The sequence below is a fragment of the Solea solea genome, chromosome 13 (assembly GCF_958295425.1).
Source record: "Solea solea chromosome 13, fSolSol10.1, whole genome shotgun sequence".
Classification (NCBI taxonomy): domain Eukaryota; kingdom Metazoa; phylum Chordata; class Actinopteri; order Pleuronectiformes; family Soleidae; genus Solea; species Solea solea.
In genome coordinates, this window is record NC_081146.1 from 18,117,767 (window position 1) to 18,141,202 (window position 23,436).

The 23,436-nt window shown below is 41.3% G+C and overlaps 1 protein-coding gene across 1 annotated transcript in view; it reads right to left on the reverse strand.

The window, feature by feature from the left end:
* LOC131471314 (endoprotease bli-like) overlaps positions 1-23,436 on the reverse strand; it is a 146,857-nt gene that overhangs the window by 57,132 nt on the left and 66,289 nt on the right. The window contains exons 7-9 of the mRNA XM_058647813.1: positions 3,583-3,620; positions 2,719-2,798; positions 1,731-1,819 (exon numbers count right to left, since the gene is read on the reverse strand). Coding sequence (XP_058503796.1) covers positions 1,731-1,819; positions 2,719-2,798; positions 3,583-3,620 — 207 coding nt within the window. The remainder of the gene's footprint in view (positions 1-1,730; positions 1,820-2,718; positions 2,799-3,582; positions 3,621-23,436) is intronic.

Consider the following 23,436-nt stretch of genomic DNA (forward strand, 5'->3'; position numbering starts at 1 on the left):
ATAGTATTAAATCACTCTATTTCTATTCTTCCCCTATGTTTTTCCTTTTTTCTTCTTCTAGTTTATTTATTTAATGATTTCTTGTATGTTTTTAGGAGTTTAATACTTTTTTTTACTGCACTAAATTTTCTTCTACACTCATTTTAATTTGCTACAGATTGCAATGTTTTTCCATTGCAATGATTTCTTATTATTTCAGTTGCTGTGTTGTTTTGAGATATTTGTGTAGAGTACCTTAAATCTGCCTATGTACTCCAGTACTCAATAAATAAAAATCATATGTAGACATATTGTAGAGCAATACGCCTGTTGTATTTTGAGGAGGATGTGTACAAAAACAAAATAATACCAAATCCCTTTTCAAACATAACCTCTGGATAATTTTGCAAAAAATTGGGATCAGGTATTCCCCATATAATCTTTGAAGGATCGAAGTGAGGATTCACGGCCTCAGCATGTCGGAGGCGGGACACTCGTCCATTCAAAGTATTCAGGGTTTCTCCTGCTGCGTTTTCACATTAGCGCACTCAGTCATTATCCAGAGATTAGACTAAGGAGCTGGCAGAAGAATCTCCAGAGAACGTCCAGAGCAGCTTCGGCACACTCTGGACAATCGCCAAAACGATTTTGGGATTTCAGTGCATGTCTGGAATCAGCACAACTGAGCAGTGACACTGCAGTGATGCTACAGATTGTCTGATCCTGATGGAAAAAAACTGATGAAAGGCATCTGTGTGGGTGAAAAAGACCGGCTGAGGCTTTGTTCAAATAATCCCAGCAGAAACAGAGGGCAGCTAATGACAGATGTGCATGCATAGTTCCAACACCCTGCTCTTGTTTTAACTGTATTAAATAAGCTGCTTGCAGTGCATCGCGCTGATTCGCTAGGCTTTATTTGCCTTCCCTCTACTGATTCATCCCATTTTGCTTATATATGCATTCAAAGATCAAATCTAACAAGGCTACTTCAAAACATAAGCGCACAGAAAAGCAGGCGCATGGATAAGAACTCAGCTCAGGCATCTCTCACTGTCAAGACAGCGAGCACAGGTCTCTACAGCACCCAGCAGTTCAACATGCATCTTTCATTCGGGTCTTGCCCTTTCATCTAGTCTGTGCCAGACTCTGTTTATGAGTCCAGATAAAATAGACTCAGCAAGGTGAAATTAAGACTAACTGTGGAAAGAGATTCATGGTCTTGCTTCACAAACCGTTTCTTTCCCTCTCTTTTTCATTTCTTTTCTTTTTCTACAAGAGGCTCTCATCAGGCTTTGACAAATGAGGGGAGGTGAAGGGTGAAAGATCACCGAGCAGAGGTCAAGTGTCAGAGTTCATCTGAGGGATATATATATATATATATTCCATGCCTTAAGTCGTAGTTGAGTTCTTTCAGCAATGCTATCATGACCATACTGTATAATGATTTTTATAGTGTTACCTATAAAAAATATTTGATTTCTCTTGAGCATTAATTAATCCTTCACCAAAGTTACAACCAAAAAAATGGCTAAAACTAAAATTTACTACTAAGAATATTAGCGATAGAGTCATCAGAGCTCAACAGCAGCCATCATAGGAGAACAGATTCTATTATTCTCTGCTAAAACATGATCATTTACTGCACTGTTATCATAAATCCATTCCATATCGTATCATAGTTCTGGCTGATGCACTACACCCACAATACACTGCCTCCTACTGTCTCTATAAGGCGACGTTGTTCTCCTCACCTCCAATCCTGGCATTGAAGGCAATGCCCACACCGCAGTAGGAGTTGTTGGCCTCCATGGCAACTTCCCCTGCACACCGTGTGCCATGACTGAAATAGAGCGGGAATAAGATGTAAGCCACATACTGAGACACATGTGAGATTTCTTTATTTTGTGCTGACCTAAGCATGCCCCCCGAATTAAGCCGGGACAGACAATTTCACACAGTGCATTCCCAATTTTAGACTGATGCAGACAAACACAAGGTACAAGAGAAACACAAAAGTCGAGTGAAAAACAACGCACACGCACACACTGAAAACATAAAGATACCTTATAAAAGCGTCATAAAAACCCATTTAACTTTTAAATCGACTAAAAGGTTTTCTGTTGTTGCAGCTTTCACGGGAAAAAAAGTTCATTAAAGTATTTATTTTCATCGATGGTCAATTTAGACTTCTTGCGCATTTTTGTTTTATGTATGATTACAACGAAATAAACAGTGATTATCTTTGACCAAAGTTTCTATATTTACGTCTGTTGAATATGTCACAAATACACTTTCTGTATGCGTTTCAAAGTACAGGCACTCCAGCATTTTGGTTCCCTTGTGAAATATTTAAAACCAATGCATGTTTAATACAGTAGAGACCTAGAATTTAATAAATGCAGAGGCACAGTATATCACTTTTGTCATTTTTGAAAAGACCAGGATAATAATGAAAATCCATTTTCTCTTTATTATGATATAAAACTGCACAATCGTACATTTTAACTTATTTAAGAATAACAGTGGCTGCTCAGTTTACCTACTGTATGTTATGCATATGACATGTGAGACATGTGAGGATTGCATTCATGGTTTACTGACATTTTAAAATAAGGATGAAATGCTTCTTTCTCTCTAAGTAATCCTTACACAGTGTTTTTGATAATGATAGGCAAAAAGAAATTCTGGGTGAAATTGATTCGTCTGCTATCAGAGACACAAAAGGACAACAGTAATTACCTGTTCTCCTCATCCTTGATGGGCATGGGATCGTCTGCAAACCCGTAAGATGCACAGAGATCTAAACTGGCGAGGGCCTCCTGTCGGTAAGTCAGACAGAAAACAAATAAATTGCTGTGTCAGGCACAACGGGCACATAAAAAAATAAAAATAAAAAAAGCCTCTTGATAGTGCCACTTAATTTACAGTAGTCTGTCAGCATATTTCTTGTGAGAGATGGCAATCACTGTCACTGAAGAGATGCCCCGTCTCTGTGTGCATGTAACTAATGTGTGTGCATCATAAAAGGGAACATGTTTAATTACTTGTTTGTGAGTGTATATGGGTAAAGCAGGGTGAGGCTGTCTTGGCAGCAAACTAAACATGAGTAATTTTACATCTCTCTCTCTCTCTCTCTTCCCCCCTTTCTTCCCAGCCAGGCTTATCCATGCCAGACAATCTGCTCTGACAAAGTACAAGTTGACTTTAAACAGCCTATAGGATTATAAATGACAAGGCAGAAGCAAACAACACTGCTACCCCACATATGCTTTATGACGAGCCAGTGTCACTGTCACAGCAGCCCTGCAGAATAAAACAGCCTGGCTATTGTATGAAACCTATTGTGTAAGGTTTTACAGTAAAGGAGAATTGGACCAGTTTAAGTGAGGGTCAATGCCATGTTTTTCCTCTTGTGAATATCCACTATAGTTTGTACCAAATATCACTGATGACTATGTATATAATATCATTTTGTGAAAGGACAAAAAAATAAAAATAAATGAAATTATATGCATCCCTGAGATGACAGGTGTGATGCTATTGTAGAGCTTTAACACAGTTTGGTGTTGTTGTTCAAAAAATATGAGGTCTAACATTACTTACAAAGTTTCTCTTCAGGTCTTTGTTTGTGTAATCTAATCCTGAAAGACAAAAAATACAAAAATTAATTACAATTTAATCAAAGCAGGGTTATTTCAATAATTCAAGCCAAGGTCAGACTAAACAATCTTTACTGTTACTATGGTCACTCTGTCCTATTAGGTGATCACAGTGACCTGACACACAGGAAGGACAGAATCCACGGCGGTACCCGAGCTGACGAGTCATCGTGGCTGAGACGGCCGACTGGACTGAAAGACTGGACCGTAGGGGAAAGTACACTTTAAACAAACAATGGAATCTAATGGCGCCTTTCCATTATACAGTTCTAGCCTGGCTCGTCTCGGCTCGACTCAGTTTTTTTTTTCCATTACTATAGTACCTTCTTCATAGGTACCCCCCGCATGTCATAGCATGGGAAAAAAAAACTGCTTTGCTCGTCACTAGTTTGTTGAAGAGTCATGAGCGCGACGTCCGACACGAGAATCAAACCGAAGAATGCCACACTGTAGATCAGTTACAAAGACTTACAAATCCTGAAACATGCGTTAATCTCCGACATTTAGCAAGGACATTTCTAGAATCTCAATATTTAACAGAGGAGTCGTGTGTGTTTAGCGACAGCAATGCCGAATCCCAACCTGTTCAGACATATTTCAGTTCAGTGACTGTGTCAGACGGAGTCTGGGGTCTGGTCATGCAGGGACTAATCTTTTATAATGAACTGATTCTAATGTTTCAGTACACCGAAAACAACCGGAGGGTTAGAACCAGACTTTCTGCATCTGCATCTCGTCCGTCTCTCAGATGAGGCTGTAATAGTTCTAAAAATGTGTGGTCTGACCTCGGCATTAAGCTCACAGGCTCAGTGATGAGTGATTGCCACGGAGCTGATGAACGATATCATCTGAAGATTTTTTCCTGTCCATGTACCATTGTCTACAGTCACTGCTGTAGAGGATAAACTGTTATGGGGAGTCATTAGTCGACGAGAGCTGCTTCAACAGAACAGTTTTCTCTTAGGTTAACAAGCACTGAAGTCCACAACCCATGTGATGGCAGATAAATCATGCTCAGAAATGTGTGGGAGTGTGTCATCCAGAATGGTAAGTCTGATTGTGGTTGTATCCAGAAGAAAAGAGCAGAGGAAAAAAATCAATGAATGCCCCCCGCACAAGTTTATGTGCCAAAAACGGTGCTAAAAGATCATGTGCGGATCATTTTCTTATTTCTAATGGTTTGATGCCATAAAAGCATTCAGACATGCCTAAGTACTTCTCACTGTTTCCTTTTCTTACCATGGCAAAGGTGGCACTGCTGTTTCATGTCATTTGAACTTTGAGTGTGGGAGACAGGTCATTACGTTTTTGACTTGTGAGTGCCATACTAATAGGTGTAATTGGTTTGCCAAAAAAGTAAAGGAGTGAGGTTTTCAAGTCAAAGTTTTGTCAAGATAAAGCCTCTGAGTTTGAGTTATTAACACATGACTGATGGGAAAGTGAACGGACTCAAGAATCATGTCAAGTCCCCAAATTTTAATTTCACTTATTCTGCCACTTTTTCCATTTCCACTTCTCTCACCCCCTTGCATCTTTTTTTTTTATCCACTCTTTCATTTGCCCCCTCACTCTCCTCCCACTGCCCTCAACCCAACCACCACTGCCACCTCCTCCTCCTCCTCCATCTCTGCCTGCTACACCAGGACTCCTGTTGTCTCAGCGAGAGACAAATAAATGAGGGCCCCAGGAGGGCAGGGCCCGCTCTACCACACATCACTCTATCCCTCTCTTTCAATCACACAAACACACACACACACACACACACACACCGGGACCCGCAAGCTTTTGTTCTATGCAGGCAGTGCCTCCACGTTGTCATGGTAACCTGAAGTCGGTTTCACTTTTAAGGCCTGATTGTGTTTAGCCGAGGCAGGATGGAGCCCTGAGTGAGTGCAGCCTAATTGGAGACTGCTTTGCCACGCTGTGCCATGCCATGCCATGCTAGGTCAACCTGCTTCATCCTCTACGTAACCACTGATGCTTTACTATCTCCTCGGACGCCACTTTGGACACACACGTGTCCGTCACCCACAGACGCTTTCTCGTTTACTCTTACTTTTGCTTGTTGTGTATTTCACAGAAGATTCACAGATAATTAATCTGTACTTTCAATCACTTTCATCCTCATCGTTGCCTCTCACATGTACAGAAGCAGTTTTTCTTCATATGTCCATAATAACCCTCCAGTATAATGTAAGTTAAATGATTTGCAAGAGAGAATGACCCTTCTGCACCTCTGCTCCTCTGGGCTGTCAGTTCACAGCCTTACAACTTAATCTGGAAAGTCATGCTACTGAGAGAATGACTGCAACAAATTCCTACACTGCAAAGACACCGGAAATAAAAAAGGAGTCTAAAGAAAGAAAGTTGGACAACAAACTCAACAAAATGTGCATCAATATCAGCAGACTTTCAGAAACTGACTCAAGACAAGTCCTCTGTAACGTATGGAGTGAGTGTGTCTGTCCATGGTGCTCTTGTGGAAGAAGCCCAGGACAGAAAGAAAAAAGCCAAAATCTTCATAAACTGTGTATGTAAACATTTTTTCTGAATATCCTGCCTACTGCAAGCTTTCAGCCCGTCCTGCTGCAATTGTTGCCATTGTGAGCTACAAATGACCTTGGGGCCACAGAGCATCTAGTCTGCCCCATAGGGAGCCAGTCAAGTGAAAAACTTTTGGGGAAAACTATTCACTAGAAGGGTGGGGCAACATGAGCTTAAAATTACATCACAAAACTCCATGTTGCAATGCCATTTCACAGAAGTGCCTGTGTTGACATGGAATAATGCAAAATGTATCTATTGCTTACAAAATAAAAAAAAATAAAACCACATCAAATGGACTGGAGGGCTACATGTGGCCCACGGGCCACGAGTTTGAGACCTCTGCTCTAGACAAAATGGTGAGAAAAAATACTTTAGATAAATCTCACGGGCTGAGCTACAGTTCAGAGTAAAGGCTCCAATGTGCAAGTCCTAGAAATCAAGTGGGTACCAGCAGTTAATTTGGAAGCAAAACATGACTTTTCATCCCTTCCTTTGTTCCTTCAGCCCTTTATCAAGCCCTTCACCTGGGTCCTTGTTTTCCAAGTCCATTGGTTAGATGGCCAAGGCTCTTTCAAAAACTTAAGAGAAAATATCTTCCCTGCTGCCAAACTATTTAAAAAGCCTGGATCATAAAAGCCTTCAACAGCACCTCTACTCTTCCACTTTGTTTTGAAGTATACTTTAAATAAATAGCTGCAAAATAGTATCTTCTATTGTGGTATAGAAGAAAAAGGTAAAAAAAAAAAAACGCTGTAGCACCACTTGATACTGAGATTTATTGCATCAACAATCACAAAGTAGTGTTTTGTTGTTGTTGTTTTTTATTGATTTTTAATATCTCACGGGAACAAGAGGAAAAGATCAGTGGCCAACTTTCCTCCTTGCCTGAGCCAAGTAGGATTCACACACTGAACACAAGACCATGCAAGGTTTTGTGATTTCCGTGTATCCCACACAGTGTCATCATATGGAAATGAATGTGTCATTTCATTTTTCAAATATGTTTTACATATGGTTTATTCTTAAAGCTTGAACTTCATCAGCGGTGAAATCGGGAGAACCGCCTACATCTTCTGCTACAGCACGACTTTTCCTCTCATGTCCAAATCTCAGACTCTTTAAGCTTCCATCAGTGTAGCGGCTCAATGTTATTTGAAAAGAATTGCTTGTCTGCGGGAGGTAATGGAGCCTGCGTTATTAAGAGTCCATCTTTGTATCAACTCAATTATAATAAAGACATCTCAGTGAGCATTCACACGTGCTCTTGTTTCTTTAATGTAAGTGTGGGAGCCCCCGACACTGCACGTGTAGCATCAGCCTTTAAATCCAATATTGATTAATCTTATGATATAAATATTGATTTCAAAAAAAGAAATAAGCGAATAGTGCAGGGAGGAGGACAGACGAGTGATGCAGAGGCGCGGCTCGAATTACAGGCTCTGCGCTGCAACTCTGTTACTGATATCACTTGCGTGTGTGTACCACTTTTTGTGATTGTGTTGACCTGAGGAAAATTCATCAGACCTTAATTGGTTCAGACCGAGATAACTTAAAAAAATTAAAAAATATTAGAATTCAATGTGTTTAGGTAAAATCCATTTCATAATTAAAAAAAAAAAAACATTATTTAAATGAAGCTGTTGGTCCTATTATTGGTTTACGCTGGCATTAAAATGCCCTTTATAAAAAATATACACTGAGGTCCTGACAGCCAGAACAAAACCATGTGTTTAAATGTCCAGTCTATTGAATTTAGGTGAAATAATTGTCTATTGCCATGATACTTAAATCCACAAACATCTTTTTAGTTTAGGCTATATCGGTTCTCTAACACACTTCGAAGGGGAGGGTGAAGTGAGAGGATATTCAGCTGCAACATGCAATTTCACCAATAAATTGCTAAATGTTACACTGCACCTTTAGGAGTCCGACTCTGACTCAGATCTTGTGCATGTTTCCCTGAAGCGTAGAGAGAGAGCGAGCGAGCGCAGGGCTCAATACTGACATGTGCACAGCATGCGCACATGAATGCACAAAGCTGCTGTGTCATCGGGGTCAATTGGGGCATCAAAATACTGCACCCTTGAGTACTTACAAAAATACATTCAGGCAGGTGCATTCACTCGGGTAGCACCATACTGCCATAAATACAGCCATAAACACACTCCAACACAGTCCAAGGTCTTCTGAGTGTGAAAGTAAAAAAGCCACGTCCCACAGTTAGATGGAACACTGTAGGTGGTGGAGCCAATGCAAAACCCTCCATGAATACAAATGGCTTGAACCTGGCTGACCCAGTCTAGATTGTGATTGTATGTGTGTGCGCGTGTGTGTGTTCGTATGAGAGTGTACGCTTGTTCGCTGCTCTGCATGTGTGTCAGCATTCAGCGACAGCAGCTGCACTCTATCTCCTTGCTCCCGCGGCGCTCACGCCAGTCCTCAGGGTCAAGCGCACACACAAATCAGACACAGAGATGTGTCGGAGGCCATTTTGAGCTGACGGCGAGCCGTGCCTGAGCTGCCTCTGAGAAAATGAACCGACATTACTTCAGAGGAGGCCCGCGCTACACCTGGAGCCCCCACAGCTGGCTTTCGCTGCTTAGATCTCCTCTGCAGGAGTTACTGTACCAAAAAAAAACCCCAGCAAAAGTCAACAGGGTCTGGAAGATGTAGCAGGAGCGAAGCTCATGGGAGCACAAAGAATATGATATAAGCCATAATAACACTCATATCAATATTTCTGTAATGAAGCTGCACATGGCTGATAATTTGTGTTTGCAAGTGTCAAAAAGAAAAAGGAAGGTGTCTGTATGTGTGTGTGTGTGTGTGTGACAGAGAAATGAAGAGAGACAGCGGTGTCTCACCACCCACCGAGGGTGAGACTTCCTGGTCCTCCACCTACGTCTCATTAATCAGCTCAGTATTTAAGGAGGGCTGAAGTGGACACTTGCCCGTAATTAGCTGGCTTTGTCAAGGATGTGTGTGTGTGTGTGTGTGTGTGTGTGTGTTGGTGCAGGAACCTAGAAGGGAAAGATCATGGGAAATGACAGATGAGTGATGGAGGGTGGAAAGTTAGATAGAGGGATGGAGAGGGAAGGGAGCGTGGCTGATGGAAAGCCTGGCACGGGAAGGAAGAGAGGACAGGATGAAGATGAAGATTAGACAAGACGGAAGGAGGAAGGCAAAAAAAAAGAGAAAGACTTTTAAGGGCAAGAAAAACTACCGTAGTATTTTTCTCTAAGTACGATTCCCACACCGACTTACAGTGCCTTGTGAAAGTATCCGGCCCCCTTGAACTTTTCAACCTTTTGCCACATTTGAGGCTTCAAACATAAAGATATAAAATTGAAATTTTTTGTCAAGAATCAACAACAAGTGGGACACAATCGTGAAGTGGAACCAAATTTATTGGATAATTTAAACTTTTTTAATAAATAAAAAACTGAAAAGTGGGGCGTGCAATATTATTCGGCCCCCTTGCGTTAATACTTTGTAGCGCCACCTTTTGCTGCAATTACAGCTGCAAGTCGCTTGGGATATGTCTCTATCAGTTTTGCACATCGAGAGACTGGAATTCTTGCCCATTCTTCCTTGCAAAACAGCTCGAGCTCAGTGAGGTTGGATGGAGAGCGTTTGTGAACAGCAGTCTCAGCTCTTTCCACAGATTCTCGATTGGATTCAGGTCTGGACTTTGACTGGGCCATTCTAACACCTGGATACGTTTATTTGTGAACCATTCCATTGTAGATTTGGCTTTATGTTTAGGATCATTGTCCTGTTGGAAGATAAATCTCCGTCCCAGTCTCAGGTCTTTTGCAGACTCCAACAGGTTTTCTTCCAGAATGGTCCTGTATTTGGCTCCATCCATCTTCCCATCAATTTTAACCATCTTCCCTGTCCCTGCTGAAGAAAAGCAGGCCCAAACCATGATGCTGCCGCCACCATGTTTGACAGTGGGGATGGTGTGTTCAGGGTGATGAGCTGTGTTGCTTTTACGCCAAACATATCGTTTTGCATTGTGGCCAAAAAGTTCAATTTTGGTTTCATCTGACCAGAGCACCTTCTTTCACATGTTTGGTGTGTCTCCCAGGTGGCTTGTGGCAAACATTAAACGAGACTTTTTATGGATTTCTTTGAGAAATGGCTTTCTTCTTGCCACTCTTCCATAAAGGCCAGATTTGTGCAGTGTACGAGTGATTGTTGTCCTATGGACAGACTCTCCCACCTCAGCTGTAGATCTCTGCAGTTCATCCAGAGTGATCATGGGCCTCTTGGCTGAATCTCTGATCAGTCTTCTCCTTGTTCGAGATGAAAGTTTGGAGGGACGGCCGGGTCTTGGTAGATTTGCAGTGGTCTGACACTCCTTCCATTTCAATATGATTGCTTGCACAGTGCTCCTTGCAATGTTTAAAGCTTGGGAAATCTTTTTGTATCCAAATCCAGCTTTAAACTTCTCCACAACAGTATCTCGGACCTGCCTGGTGTGTTCCTTGGTCTTCATGATGCTCTCTGCGCTTTAAACAGAATCCTGAGACTATCACAGAGCAGGTGCATTTATACAGAGACCTGATTACACACAGGTGGATTCTATTTATCATCATCAGTCATTTAGGACAACATTGGATCATTCAGAGATCCTCACTGAACTTCTGGAGTGAGTTTGCTGCACTGAAAGTAAAGGGGCCGAATAATATTGCACGCCCCACTTTTCAGTTTTTTATTTGTTAAAAAAGTATAAATTATCCAATGAATTTCGTTCCACTTTACGATTGTGTCCCACTTGTTGTTGATTCTTGACAAAAAATTTCAATTTTATATCTTTATGTTTGAAGCCTCAAATGTGGCAAAAGGTTGAAAAGTTCAAGGGGGCCGGATACTTTCACAAGGCACTGTAAATGCATGATGCGTCACCCAATCACAGGTCATGCCACCGTCCTATTTCTGGTATTTATTCATTTATTTTCGCTCGTCCGTGCGCGACTTCCTTTCGGTGCTGCAGCCGTGTGTTTGTAGCGTTTGGAGTAGGAAGAGAAATAAGGACAATAAAGGTGGACAAGAGACTGAAGGGAAACGACGGTGAGACAGAGCGACACAAGGGGATAAGAGGATGGAGAAAGGGTTGTTTTCTAAAGTGGGACATTAGTATTCATGCAACACGCATTCACCCCTCCTCACTACACCCTGCTGCCCTGTCTGCCCCACCACCAGCTCCCCTCCTGTGACAGGCCCTCGGCCGAAGCTGGAGGTGGCAAAGGAAGTTTATGTGTGCATGGTCGGAAAAGTCCATAAAGAACTGAAAAGCTTTCTTCAACGGAAAATCGCAAATTTAGGGAAAATCTTTTTTTAGTGTGAGCTTTTCGGCTGCTCCATCGCTGGTGTTACTTCTCAATGTTTATTATCCAAAGAATGATCTTGAGAAACGTTTTCTTGTCAGTCAGTGGGTTTGTATGATTTGAAATATCTTGGTATTTAAAACTGCTGAAAATCTTGAGCAGCTTCACACGCCTACATGAACACGAGATCATGGAAGTGAAGCAGCGCGAGCCCCGACGCTGATCTGGCACCACTCATCGTAGGCATTGGTACAAAGATTCCAGCTCAAGTTAGTCCTCTTGTCAGTACATATTTAAAAAGGAAACATGAAGGTTATGCAGTGTGACAATACACGTTTTTAAGTATTTAACGTGTAAGAGGTGTTCAATGCCAACCACTTGGAGTGGGTTTAGAGCTCTTGAGGCAAATTCACAATAGACATTAAATAAATAAATAAAAACATTTATTCAATTCAATTGTTTGTTGTTGTTGTTTTTTTTTAAACAAATACTGCAGCTAAACACTTCTGTTATGCGGAAATAAATTAAATCTTACCTATTAATATTAACAGAGCAATGTCTCACTTAACACGACAACGTTGGTCATTGATTTTTTTTATATTGTGAAATATTATGGAACTAATAAGGTACATGAAGCTTTGGCTACAGTGACACTGTTGTTATTGTTGTTTTTTCATAAACTCTGACAAAACAATAATAAACGAACAAATGAAAACTAATTTATTTCTCTTTTTTTTTTGTATAAAAGTGCCACAGATAAATGTGCTGAAACCTATTATTCATTTTGAAGCTCGAAAAGTCGAAGCTTTGGCACCAACACAGAAGTTAATGGCACGACTCCAGTGATGTACAGTTGGCATTATTCAGCATGTCTAATAAGTTGTTTATTTTTCAAAGAACGAGGAACCCTCAGGGAAACAGGAGGTGATTTTTCTCCCAGGATTTGACATATCCACTGGTAATCCCATTCATCTCCATCAGCAACATTCGACACACATCATCGCGGTGTACATTTCTCCATCTATTAAATTCCTCATGGCTCCCTGCTGCAGTGTCTGCATACATCTGCCTGCTAAACTACTTCTCAACTCCTCCTCTGGACTCCTCCGCTGCTTTGTTCTCATTTGACTAATTATATTCACGGGGAACGGTGTTGACAAATTCATTTTGAAACCCATTAGTTCCGTGGCGTTGTTTAAACAATGTGCACGTTAATGTCCATTGCTTTAATACCCCTGATTCACATTCTAATAGCCTTCTGATAAATCAGGTTATCTGCGACACCTTCTACACGCCGTGAAGAGCGGAAATTAGAGAATTATTAACTATCCGTGGTGTTCGGCTGTGTTCGGCTTTGTAAGGAAGAGGAGGAGAGGAGATGACAGAGCAGAGGAGGAGAGGGAGAGAGAGAGAGAGAGAGAGAGAGAGAAATTAGAGGTGATGTTAAAAAGAGACCAGGAAGAAAAACAAAAGAGATAACAGGAAACTTGAAGAACAGCAGGATGTGCATGTGATGGTAAATCTAGGTGAGGCAAAGACAAACATTAAAGAAGAGGGACTGACGGTGTGATGTAGAAGAACATATAAGAGGGAGAAGAAACAGAATATCAATTTAGGAACACTTTAAATCTATCTGTCTGCGGTAAGCCCTCACTCGCTTTAAAAATAGATACTAGATGGCATTTTCAAAAGCTGAACAAACTGGATGGTTAACTTTGAAAATTGACTCCAGCCTCTCAGAGTCATACATGTGTTGTGCTGTTCTTCTCTAGTCCCAGTAATGATATCTTTGATTTTTCATTTGAGGGCACAAATGTCAGCAGCAGCAGCAGCAGCAGCAGCTTCACGATATGTTTACAGTGAATAGTCAATAAATCATTTATAGACAAAAACATTTCCAGTCACTCATTTCTGTTCAAACTTTAGTGTTAGTTTTTCCAATTGTTTATGTGGAGAAATGACTTGAAGTGAAATTAGGTGACTGCATTAACAACAGGATGAGGGATAGAATGACAGAGACTGAAAGACAATTGTCTCTACAATTCCCACCCACCCTCAGTCATTAAGCATCAGCTTTTTTCCTTTTTTAGACTATTTGGGTACTAGCACATAAAGAAAACACATACTATAACTAGACTAAAAACATAAAGTAATTATGGACAAGTGCGATTACCAAGAAATCCACTGTAATGCCTGACAATATTGCATTTTCTTCCACAGTCTGAGTCGCATTGGTCTTTTAAATGAAAGGCCCTGCAGTGTTTTCCTGGAGCCTTTGGCATTGACACGGACAGCCAACAATACAGAAGTGTCAGTACAGTCTCATGCAGTACAATCCGAGTATAAACTGAACACACAAGTCATGCACAGAAGCACACAAAACATAATAAAAGTGCAGGCGTTGTTGCGTCTTCACTCATATTTCCTAGTCTGTCCCTCCTCATCAAGGTTTTCTCAAACATTTCCACTTCATCTCCTCTCTCAATCTCCTCTCCATCTCCAAGTGAATCCTGACTGCTTCTCTCGTTCTTCCTGTTGTCCCTCCTCCTCCTCCTCCTCCTTCCTCGCCCTCTCAACACCCACTGAACAGAGAGAGTTTGTTGGTGTCAGTAACCCTGCCTGGCGGAGGGTGTGAATTAGACACATAGGCCTGATTAGCTGCTTGTTTACCAACCAGCACCACCGTGATCACAACCACAGGGCTTCTTCTCATCATACATGGCCAAACGCACACACACAAAACCAGTCTTGACCACGTCTGTGTGTGTCTGTGTGTGTGTGTGTGTGTGTGTGTGTGTGTCACTATGCCCCCGTTGAGTCTCCCACTATGGCAAAGGGCTCTTAATTAGGAGAAGTATGTGTGTGTGTGTGTGTTCTGGGGGTGGAGCAGCTGGCAGGAGGTGCTCGGTCCAGAGAACATCTGCGGGAGGCGCAAACACACGCAAACTTACTCGCACACACACGTGCACGCATGCACAAACACACGGGTTTGCACAGCTATTCTTCTTAGGACACTGCACTGACTTCCATGCATGTGGACAGCCTAAAACAACAGCATTGCCAATAACCTTCACCATAACCGAACCGTAACCTTAACCTAATCACAATTCAAATCTTAGGTTCTGCCCCATTTGGATCAGGTTTTGGTCTCCATGAGGAGTCAGACACTGTCACTCAGACACTTCCATTCATGTGGACGGACTAAACCTAAGCCCAAGGTCAGTGTTTAAGGCCTAAAGAGGTAACATATAGACGTCCACATAGGCCTACACACGGCTTAATAACACACATAAATATACTCTGCCACTTGGCAACTCACGCTCATGAGAACAAAGATATACACACATACACAGACGCATTGAACACGTACCACTGGGACTGTCACCATAGCAACCCAGGACTGGTCATGTCACCCTGATTTACTGAGATGGGTGACAGCGAGAGAGAGAAAGTGAGAGATAGGCAGGCGATAAAAAGAGCAAAAGACAAAGACTGAGAGTGAGGGGCATTAAATATCCTCCACAATGCTCGGCTTCAGTCTTGTTCTGAAACAAAGGGGTAAAGAGAGAGGGAGAGAGAGACAGACAGAGAGAGAGAGACAGACACAGAGAGAGAGAGAGAGAGAGAGAGAGAGAGAGAGAGAGAGAGAGAATCCAAAGATATCTCAACCACCAAGCAGCTCTGGATGTGAGGAGGTCAGGAGCTCAGAGGACTTCAGATGCACCACAGGGCCCTCAGAAGTCAGTCCCCTTTTTCAGTAAGTCAAAAAGAACAGTATAAAACACACACATGCGCACACACACACACACACACACACACACACAATGTCATGATGTTGATAGCAAGTGGAAGGAAAGATAGGGAAGAGGAGAAGGATTTCGTCCTTGCTCTGGGGCAAAGGCTACAGCTGATGGTAAAGGATTAAAGGATAGAGTTTTCTCTGTTTCCCGCTGCTATGTGTGTCAGTCCATGCGAGGACTTTAACATTTAACATCAAGCGCTTCGCTTCGCCTTGCTTTGCTTTTCATCCCTCGTGACATGATATGACTTGTGTTTTAATAATAATAAACAATCGCCACTGGAGATATTAGATAAGGCCTTAATGGAGTGTGATTACATCTGTGAGTTTGTGTGCACATTCTAATAAAAAAAAAAAAACAGTACAAGAAAGAGTGTGTTTTTTTACATTGGGCCAGGTTGGCAAAGTTAATGCATCACTAAAATGTGACAATCGAAACCAACATAAAAATAAATCTAGAGGGCTGACTATGATTTGCATTATTGTTGCTTCTGTCTATTTGATGTGTTTTAATGTTCCTAATATCCTGCACTGTATCCCAAACTGCCTCTGGGAGGACATTAAAGAGTTCTCAGATGTAAATCAAAGTCTAAATCATGACATACATGAGCCATTTGATTGATATGCCACTCCACTTCCACTCCACTGAAGAGACTAAATGTTGCCACAGACGATAACACCCGATCTGCAGTGATACGGTGACTGTAACCTTCCCTCATATTGTTATTTGAATCAAAAATAAATGCCACATTTTCATCACCTAGACTCTGTTTTCCATCTCAGGTTTGAATGGAACTCTTGTAATTACATAATCTCGTTGCGCCCACTTCCTCTGCAGTGGCGGAGAATAAGGACGTGACTCAAGTGAGATTCAGTCCCCAGCTGCTTCATTTCATACACTTCTGTTAAAGATTGAATCAACAGATATACGAGAGATTTCAGAAGCGTGGTGAAGCTGATAAACCTCGTTTGTTCACCCCTGAGTCACTCGTGCGTGAATTGTGATGTCATGGTCACGGCGGAAACATAACGACAGCAACTCCAGAGCTCCCTGTGATGATGTTTGGTGGTTACATTTTGCATTTTTGACTTTGGTCTGAGAGAATCCAGTTGATGAGGAGCAATGGGAATGGGGAATACTTCATTTTTATTTGTTGAAATCTTCCTTTACATCGAGATTTCCATTTGCATTTTATGGGACATTGTTTGAAACATATAAAATCTGGTGTAGGAAAGACTAAACCTTTCATAAGTAACCACACTGGATGACAGGTTAGTTAGTGACAGATATATCAGCTAAACAATCCGTTCAGACTAAATGAAAATGAGTGGTTTTATGTAGACAGTATTATTTATTAATGGCTGAGCATTTCAACAAATAATAATAATAAAAAAACTTTATTTTTACGGTCTATATCAAAGCTGCGGTCATCTTCTCCTTCACCACATCCTGTTTAAAGCTACTGATGCACAGAAAAAAACAGGGGTGAATTGCACTTAAAAGCCTTTCTTTCCCGTGGACAAATAATTGTTAACATGAGCAAACACTACGCGTTTCCCCTGAAAAATGACCTGAGAAGCAGGCCACCAATCATCGGGCACGTGGCCTCATTTATTTGCAATAATTGCATGAGAATATCACAATTAATGCTGTAATGATGTTAAAACATAGGACACGCAGAGCACCTCTAAGTCATTCTCCGTTTGTGTTTTGCAATAACGTTCCATCATTGGCGTTACATAACAGAGGGGAGATCTTATTAGAGGCTAAAGCTGATTTGTCAGGGTAAAAAGCTTTAGTGTACAAAAGAATGGAACTTTATTAGAAGTTCTGGTGGCTATCTGGGGATTTTGGGGTTTAAAGTGTCTTAAAGAAGAAATGAAATGTTGATGTGAAGTCTCTGGCTACTGAAAGAAAAAGGTCAGCGGCACCAATATGAGCCTCAAGTCTCTAATTGTTTGTACACAAGCTGGGAAATGGTCCATAAATGCATAACAGCTAATAGTCAGTGGAGCTGGCGATGTGTGTGTATCTGTGCCATGTCAATATGATATACTGTACATGCATGTATATACATACATATATATTGTAGTGTGACATGAGATTTACGCATATTCATTATTCAATATTTTGTGCTCTTCTATACACTATTGATCTGCAGCCAGAGTCCAGAGTATATGTGCTTGATCCCTGACCCCAATAAAAGCATAATATGCCTCCATAAAAAACAATGTGTCCCCAGTCTGCACTAACTGGGTGAGCAACTATTGAACTGGAGCAGGACGCTGTGACAGTTGAGAAAAATATGACAGAGAGTAACCATTTAGTGCATGTGAGGTTTTTTTCGAGGCCCTTCGAGAGCATTCATGTGTTAACTTGTCTTTTTAAGACCGTGGAGGAGTGTATCTTGAACTGAAGAACGACACATTGTGAAAACATGTGACAACAAAACACAGATGATTTGTGCATTTACTCAGTGGAGACACAAAGCCCCCTTTACACATGGCATGAGAATGTGATTTCTCTGATCGGGTAGCGATCGGATAGCTCTTCACCATATGCCATTATGCGTGGCATCAATAAGCATCGCCTGCGTCCATATCAAGATCCGATTGATATCTGATCACGGTCACCTCCCCCCTCTTAGGATGTGACGTCGTGACTACGTCGTGACTACGACGTCACATCCTATGTGCTTCCATGTCAACAACAACATCGTTAGCTGCATGTGAAGTCGCAATATTGCATGGACTTGGCTTTGCTTTTCAAAGCGGGGGAAAAATCTGGCTTCGACAAGAGGAAACCGATGAAAGCAGAGGAGACTGTGCAGTTTTGTTGCTGTGTTCGGAGCCACCAGCGTATTTCTACTCATGTAGTTGTTGTGGGTGGAGCCGAAATGCATCAGAGACTCGTTGCATTTACCTTCTGGTTCAATGTGGTCACAATGCCTCTCTGACCACCTCCCGAAGTGGTTTGGCAAATCAGATTACAATCAGTCCTCAGGTGTATTTACACCTGTACTTACATGTGGTCAGACAAAATCCGATTGCAATCTGATCACAAAAAAACGATTTGCAATCTAGTCTGAGGAGCAGGCATTGATGTACATGACATGGCCTTGGGTTTATTTTAGTTTATTTTAATCTAGTTTAGTTTACTTAAGTTACAGCAAGTTAAGTTTAGTGTATTAGGATCCCCATTAGCCATTACACTACCCCGAGGTTGACACAATGCTGGTCAAAAACAAGTGTAACTGCATCAAAACATTAAACTTTGACTTTAGAAGTACAAACTCTTGTACTGATTTGCACTTTTGCTTCCAAACTAAAAGTTTTCCCTATCTCAGACTGCCTTTTTCCCTGGGTACTTCTCTGTTTCCTGCCGTAGTCCAACAATATGAAGATTGAGGTTTAGGTCAGACAGAGAATCTAAATTAACCATATTTGACCACATGCCAAACATATGGACTCTCAGAATTTGAATTGATGACCACGGTATACACTAATGAGATTTCATCTGCTTTGAGGAAGATGCTTCACTACCAAGTGCCTGGTGATGTACAGGTATTATAAAGACAGTTGATTATCTTTTTTTTCCCCCAAAACAAAAACCACAGCTGCTGAAAATGAGCCTGACAAGAAGTTTGAGCAATTGTGCTGAGAAAGCTGAAGTGACCCATATATTGACGAGCTCTACTTGAACAGAAAATGGTGAAAATTTGTGGGATTTCCAGGAGAATAAAAATCTACAGGGAGAAACAGATAAAGTGACACATGATGGCCAACACAGCTGAAGCACTGATTAGAATTTGTGAAGACTCACTAGAGTAGAAAATCTGTTTTGTTAACTTAACTTATCCAGCACAGATGGAGAGGAAATAAACACCTTATGATTAATTTAAGGGGTTTTTACATAGACGATCATAAGAAACACACAGTCACAGTGTGTGTGTGTATTGCATGTTTGTGTGTGTGAGTAATACATGCTCTGTTTCCAGCCAAATTCGGCATTAATGATGGACCCAGATCATTTATTGCTTGCGAGATCAAACAGTCCAGCTACTAAATAATGTAGTGTACAGGGCCAGTGACAGTCCCATTTGGAGCAGAGTGAGAAGTTGGGAGCTTAATGTATGGCAGGTACTGGAAGTATGTCAGCCACTATTGTTCAATACTCTGGAGATACAGGAATGTTCAATGCCAAATACAGTATGTATAGTATTTATGTGTCTATGTGGGTGTGTGCCTGTGTGTTTGTGACTTGGCGCCAATGCATGTCAATTATCAATAATGTACGGTTTTTGGTTTACCCCTCTTCAAAGCTAGTGACGCGCTGCTGTTCCACATAATTAACTCTCTCGCTCACACAAACACACACATTGTTGCACAGCATTCTTACTGAGCACACTACTAGAGATAATGTATTCTCGAGCCCCTTACCCAAACTGACCATCATAACTACAAGCCTAACCCTAACCCTTAAATTAAACCTAAAATAAACCCATTTTAAAACCGAGTCTTAACCCTCAAAAAGACCCTTAAAGTTGAGTGAGTCCCCTGTTCACAGTGCTGTCATGAATATTTCCGGACAGTGTATCACCACCAATGATGCATTTGCCTTAAAGGAGCTCTCTGGGTCTTAAAAGTTCACCCCAACACTGAGAGGTCTGGAACAAACCTTTAGAACATACTGACATACAAACACTACCTTTCAATCACGTCTGAATAATACAGTTACTATGGTTTACTTGTGTTTCATAAAGGTTTGCTTAAAAAAATAAAAATAAAAATAACTTTGTCTCAGAAAGTATAGGGACTGACTGATATGTTATGGACTCATTTACATTTTTAAAGTGTGAGGCATCATACACACAACTGATGATGCTCATGTAAACTAATCTGGGTTCAGCTGTAAAGGGTTAAACTATACAAATAGAGGGACTGGAAATAAAGTATATCATTGCAATCGTTTTCAAGGAAAAATAAATAAATAAATAAATAAATAAATAAATAAGGCAAGAGATGCAATGACGCCAATCAGAATAATGACTCTTCGGTGTGTCTCAATAAATTGTCCTCTTACGCTTTTACTGAAACAAATTTAAATCATCATCAGAATGGCAGGGTGGCAACGATCTATTTTCTGACAACTGTGTTCTATTGAGATTGTGCCTCAACGAGGAGATGTGCAAAACACACATGAGGAAATAGACTAGCACACACACACGCACGCACGCACACACACACACACACGAGAAGTGAGTGGTGTTGATGCCAGCTTGGAGTGATGGTAATATCAGAGACTAGAGGAGCTGCTAATGAACAGTTCAAATGGGAAGAAAGACTCAAGCTCAATCCATTAATTGCCTTAAAAGCTTTTTTATACAGTTTACCCTGTCAACAGAGCTGGGTGTATATGTGTGTGTGTGTGTGTATGTATTAAAACAGACAGTTCAGAGAAAACATACTGTATAAAAGCACAGAAACGCACAATGGTTACACACCCACACACAGGCCCAACCAGACACAGACGGCTTACTTCGCCGTCTTACTGCCGTCAGCTACGTCAGACATTTCAAACATTCTAAAAGAGCCATAAACACTGACACAAATACATAGACTGTCGTGATTACTCATTCCAATACACATGCATTCAAAAATCTCTTACACACACACACACACACTACTCGCTGAACATAGAGCATAGTGCAGTGCAGCAGGGCGCTGTAGCCCTGTCCAGCCCTCATTAAAGTAAAAAGCCTGCTGAGTGTTTTAAGCAGTATTCAGGCGACGGCGGAGTCATAAATACAGGCAACACTTCTCTCTGCACTCCAGCACAACTCCCCGGCCTATTGTTCATAACACAGCTCAAGGACCAGAGCGACATCGACTGTACAGCACTGTACTGACTCAGTTTTTCTCTGCATCAAAGGCTTCAATAAAACCAAGCTGTCAAAAGCAGAATATTTCCACAGACAAACAGTGCTGAAAAAAATAGGAAAAGAGTTCAACAAAGGATTGGTACTCATGGTATGATGTACAATTTCTACACTACTCTGTATTAACCTGACAGCAAATATGCCACCTAAAGCTCAGCATGACACGGTAACAGTCAAACCTCTACTAAAATAATGTGATACATTTGACTAATTGTCATTGTTATACCATTATGTAATTAAAGCATTGTTAAATATATGCAATTCAGCTAGAATGACCATAGAGTATAATTATTTCTCAATAATCTTTATTGGAACACATGAAAGCAGTTTTAAAATTACAAATATTTCAGAAAAAAAAACTGCTTTCACAGGTTTAAAGTGTCAAGTATTTAGTGTGACTTATCCTTACGCTTGAACAATAGCACGACCTCGGCTTTCTTCCTGGAATGGAATCCCGATTAATGTTCACGTGAACAAATATCAGCTGTGAAAAAGGTCTTTTACACCAGGTTTATTCAAGACTTGCTTGAGCATTACATACAAATTGTATGAGTTAAACTCAATGACAGTTTGCTGATCTATAGAAGACCAACCTTCAGTCACATCATTTCAATCTAAATGCCAATGATCACAGAGTTAGACAGACATAAACACAACAAAGCTGTTGGTGCCCTGAGACTTTTGCACTGTACAGTACTTTTCAGTCCTCCATGTTTTTCTCAAAGTCAAAAGTTTGAGATTCTCCGTCTTCCTCAGGGTGACAAACCTAGGAAACTTTTAATTTAACAAATCAAGGCGCTCTAAAGTAAACCAGTACCAGCCAGTTTTCACTCGCCTGGCGTCACTACTTCATGTCTCCTCGCAGCAGCATCCACGTTCAACACATAGACTTTATACACTTTGTTCTCCATGTTGTGAATATATAGCGAAATCCTGCACTTTTAACTTATCATATCGCGAGGTATAGCTATATGATTGTCTTGCAATACCACAGAATCTTGGTCTCGTGATGTTATTGGTATCGTCGGACCATGTATCGCGTATCGTATCGTGAGGTAACCTGTGATTCCCACCCCTAGAACACATACTGCTCCAAAATAGTAACACTTCAGCGTATCGACACATGGAAACAAACCCATCCCTGTTTACATACATATTATATGCAGAACACACTAAATCCTCTTCGTACAATTCATTACTGAGATGTAATCGAAGGCTACGGATTTACAATGTGGAAAACATGAGTAACCATACTGCTCCATAAATTAACTTTAAGCTGTTATGTATCTACAGCATTTGTATGTTGGAAGCAAACTAAAGATTATTTGACAGAAGCTGCTGACAAGTGACAAGGGATTTCATGCATGCAGCAGTGGTAATGGTGGAACTCAGAGGTCGAGGGGTGGTGGTTGGATGAGTCACCCAATTCTCCTGACAGGAAACACCCCCCCCCCCCCCCCCGATAAAACAACCAAACCAATTGCTTTCACATGTCGTTGCCTTGCAGATACCCGACACATGTCCCACATCAGGAGTCATGTCAAGCATACCAAACATCGATGCATGAGAAGGGGCTGTATGGAGCAGGTCATGTAAAAAGTGGGGGCGGGGGGGTGTTGCAAGGGGCAGGGCTGTCATTCGTATCCAGAGGTCAGAGGGGCCCGAGGTCAATTTATCACAGTCGATAGATGGATGACAGAAAGATGAATAGGTACGTAGATAGCCCCAAAGGGCTGATGATGAAGGGCTGACGGTGACAAACAGAGCTCGGGAGAGGGAAGGGAGGGGGCAATGGGGCATGACATGAGGGGATCAAGTGTGTTGGTGTAGGGAGAGGGTTGCATATGTGAGCTTTAGTGGTTTCAGGTTTAAAACTGTGGGGCGTAACTTTTTAATGTAAGCAAATGTCTCAATATAGCAATATAGCATATGATGTTTAGATCTTGTGTCACTCAGCGACATTCCCACATTGCACATAGGAAGCAATTTGTTTTATGCCAAGACAGACATGGCTGCAAACAAGTGTGTAACTGAAAACACAAAGATGTGTTACCTCTTTAGCTCCTTTTCAGTATTTACTGCAGCGTCCCACAAAGAAAAGATGTGCAAACCCGTCTGTGTGTGTGTGTGTTTGTGTGTGTCCTGTCCAGTGGAGGAGTGTGTGTGTGTGTGTCCTGTCC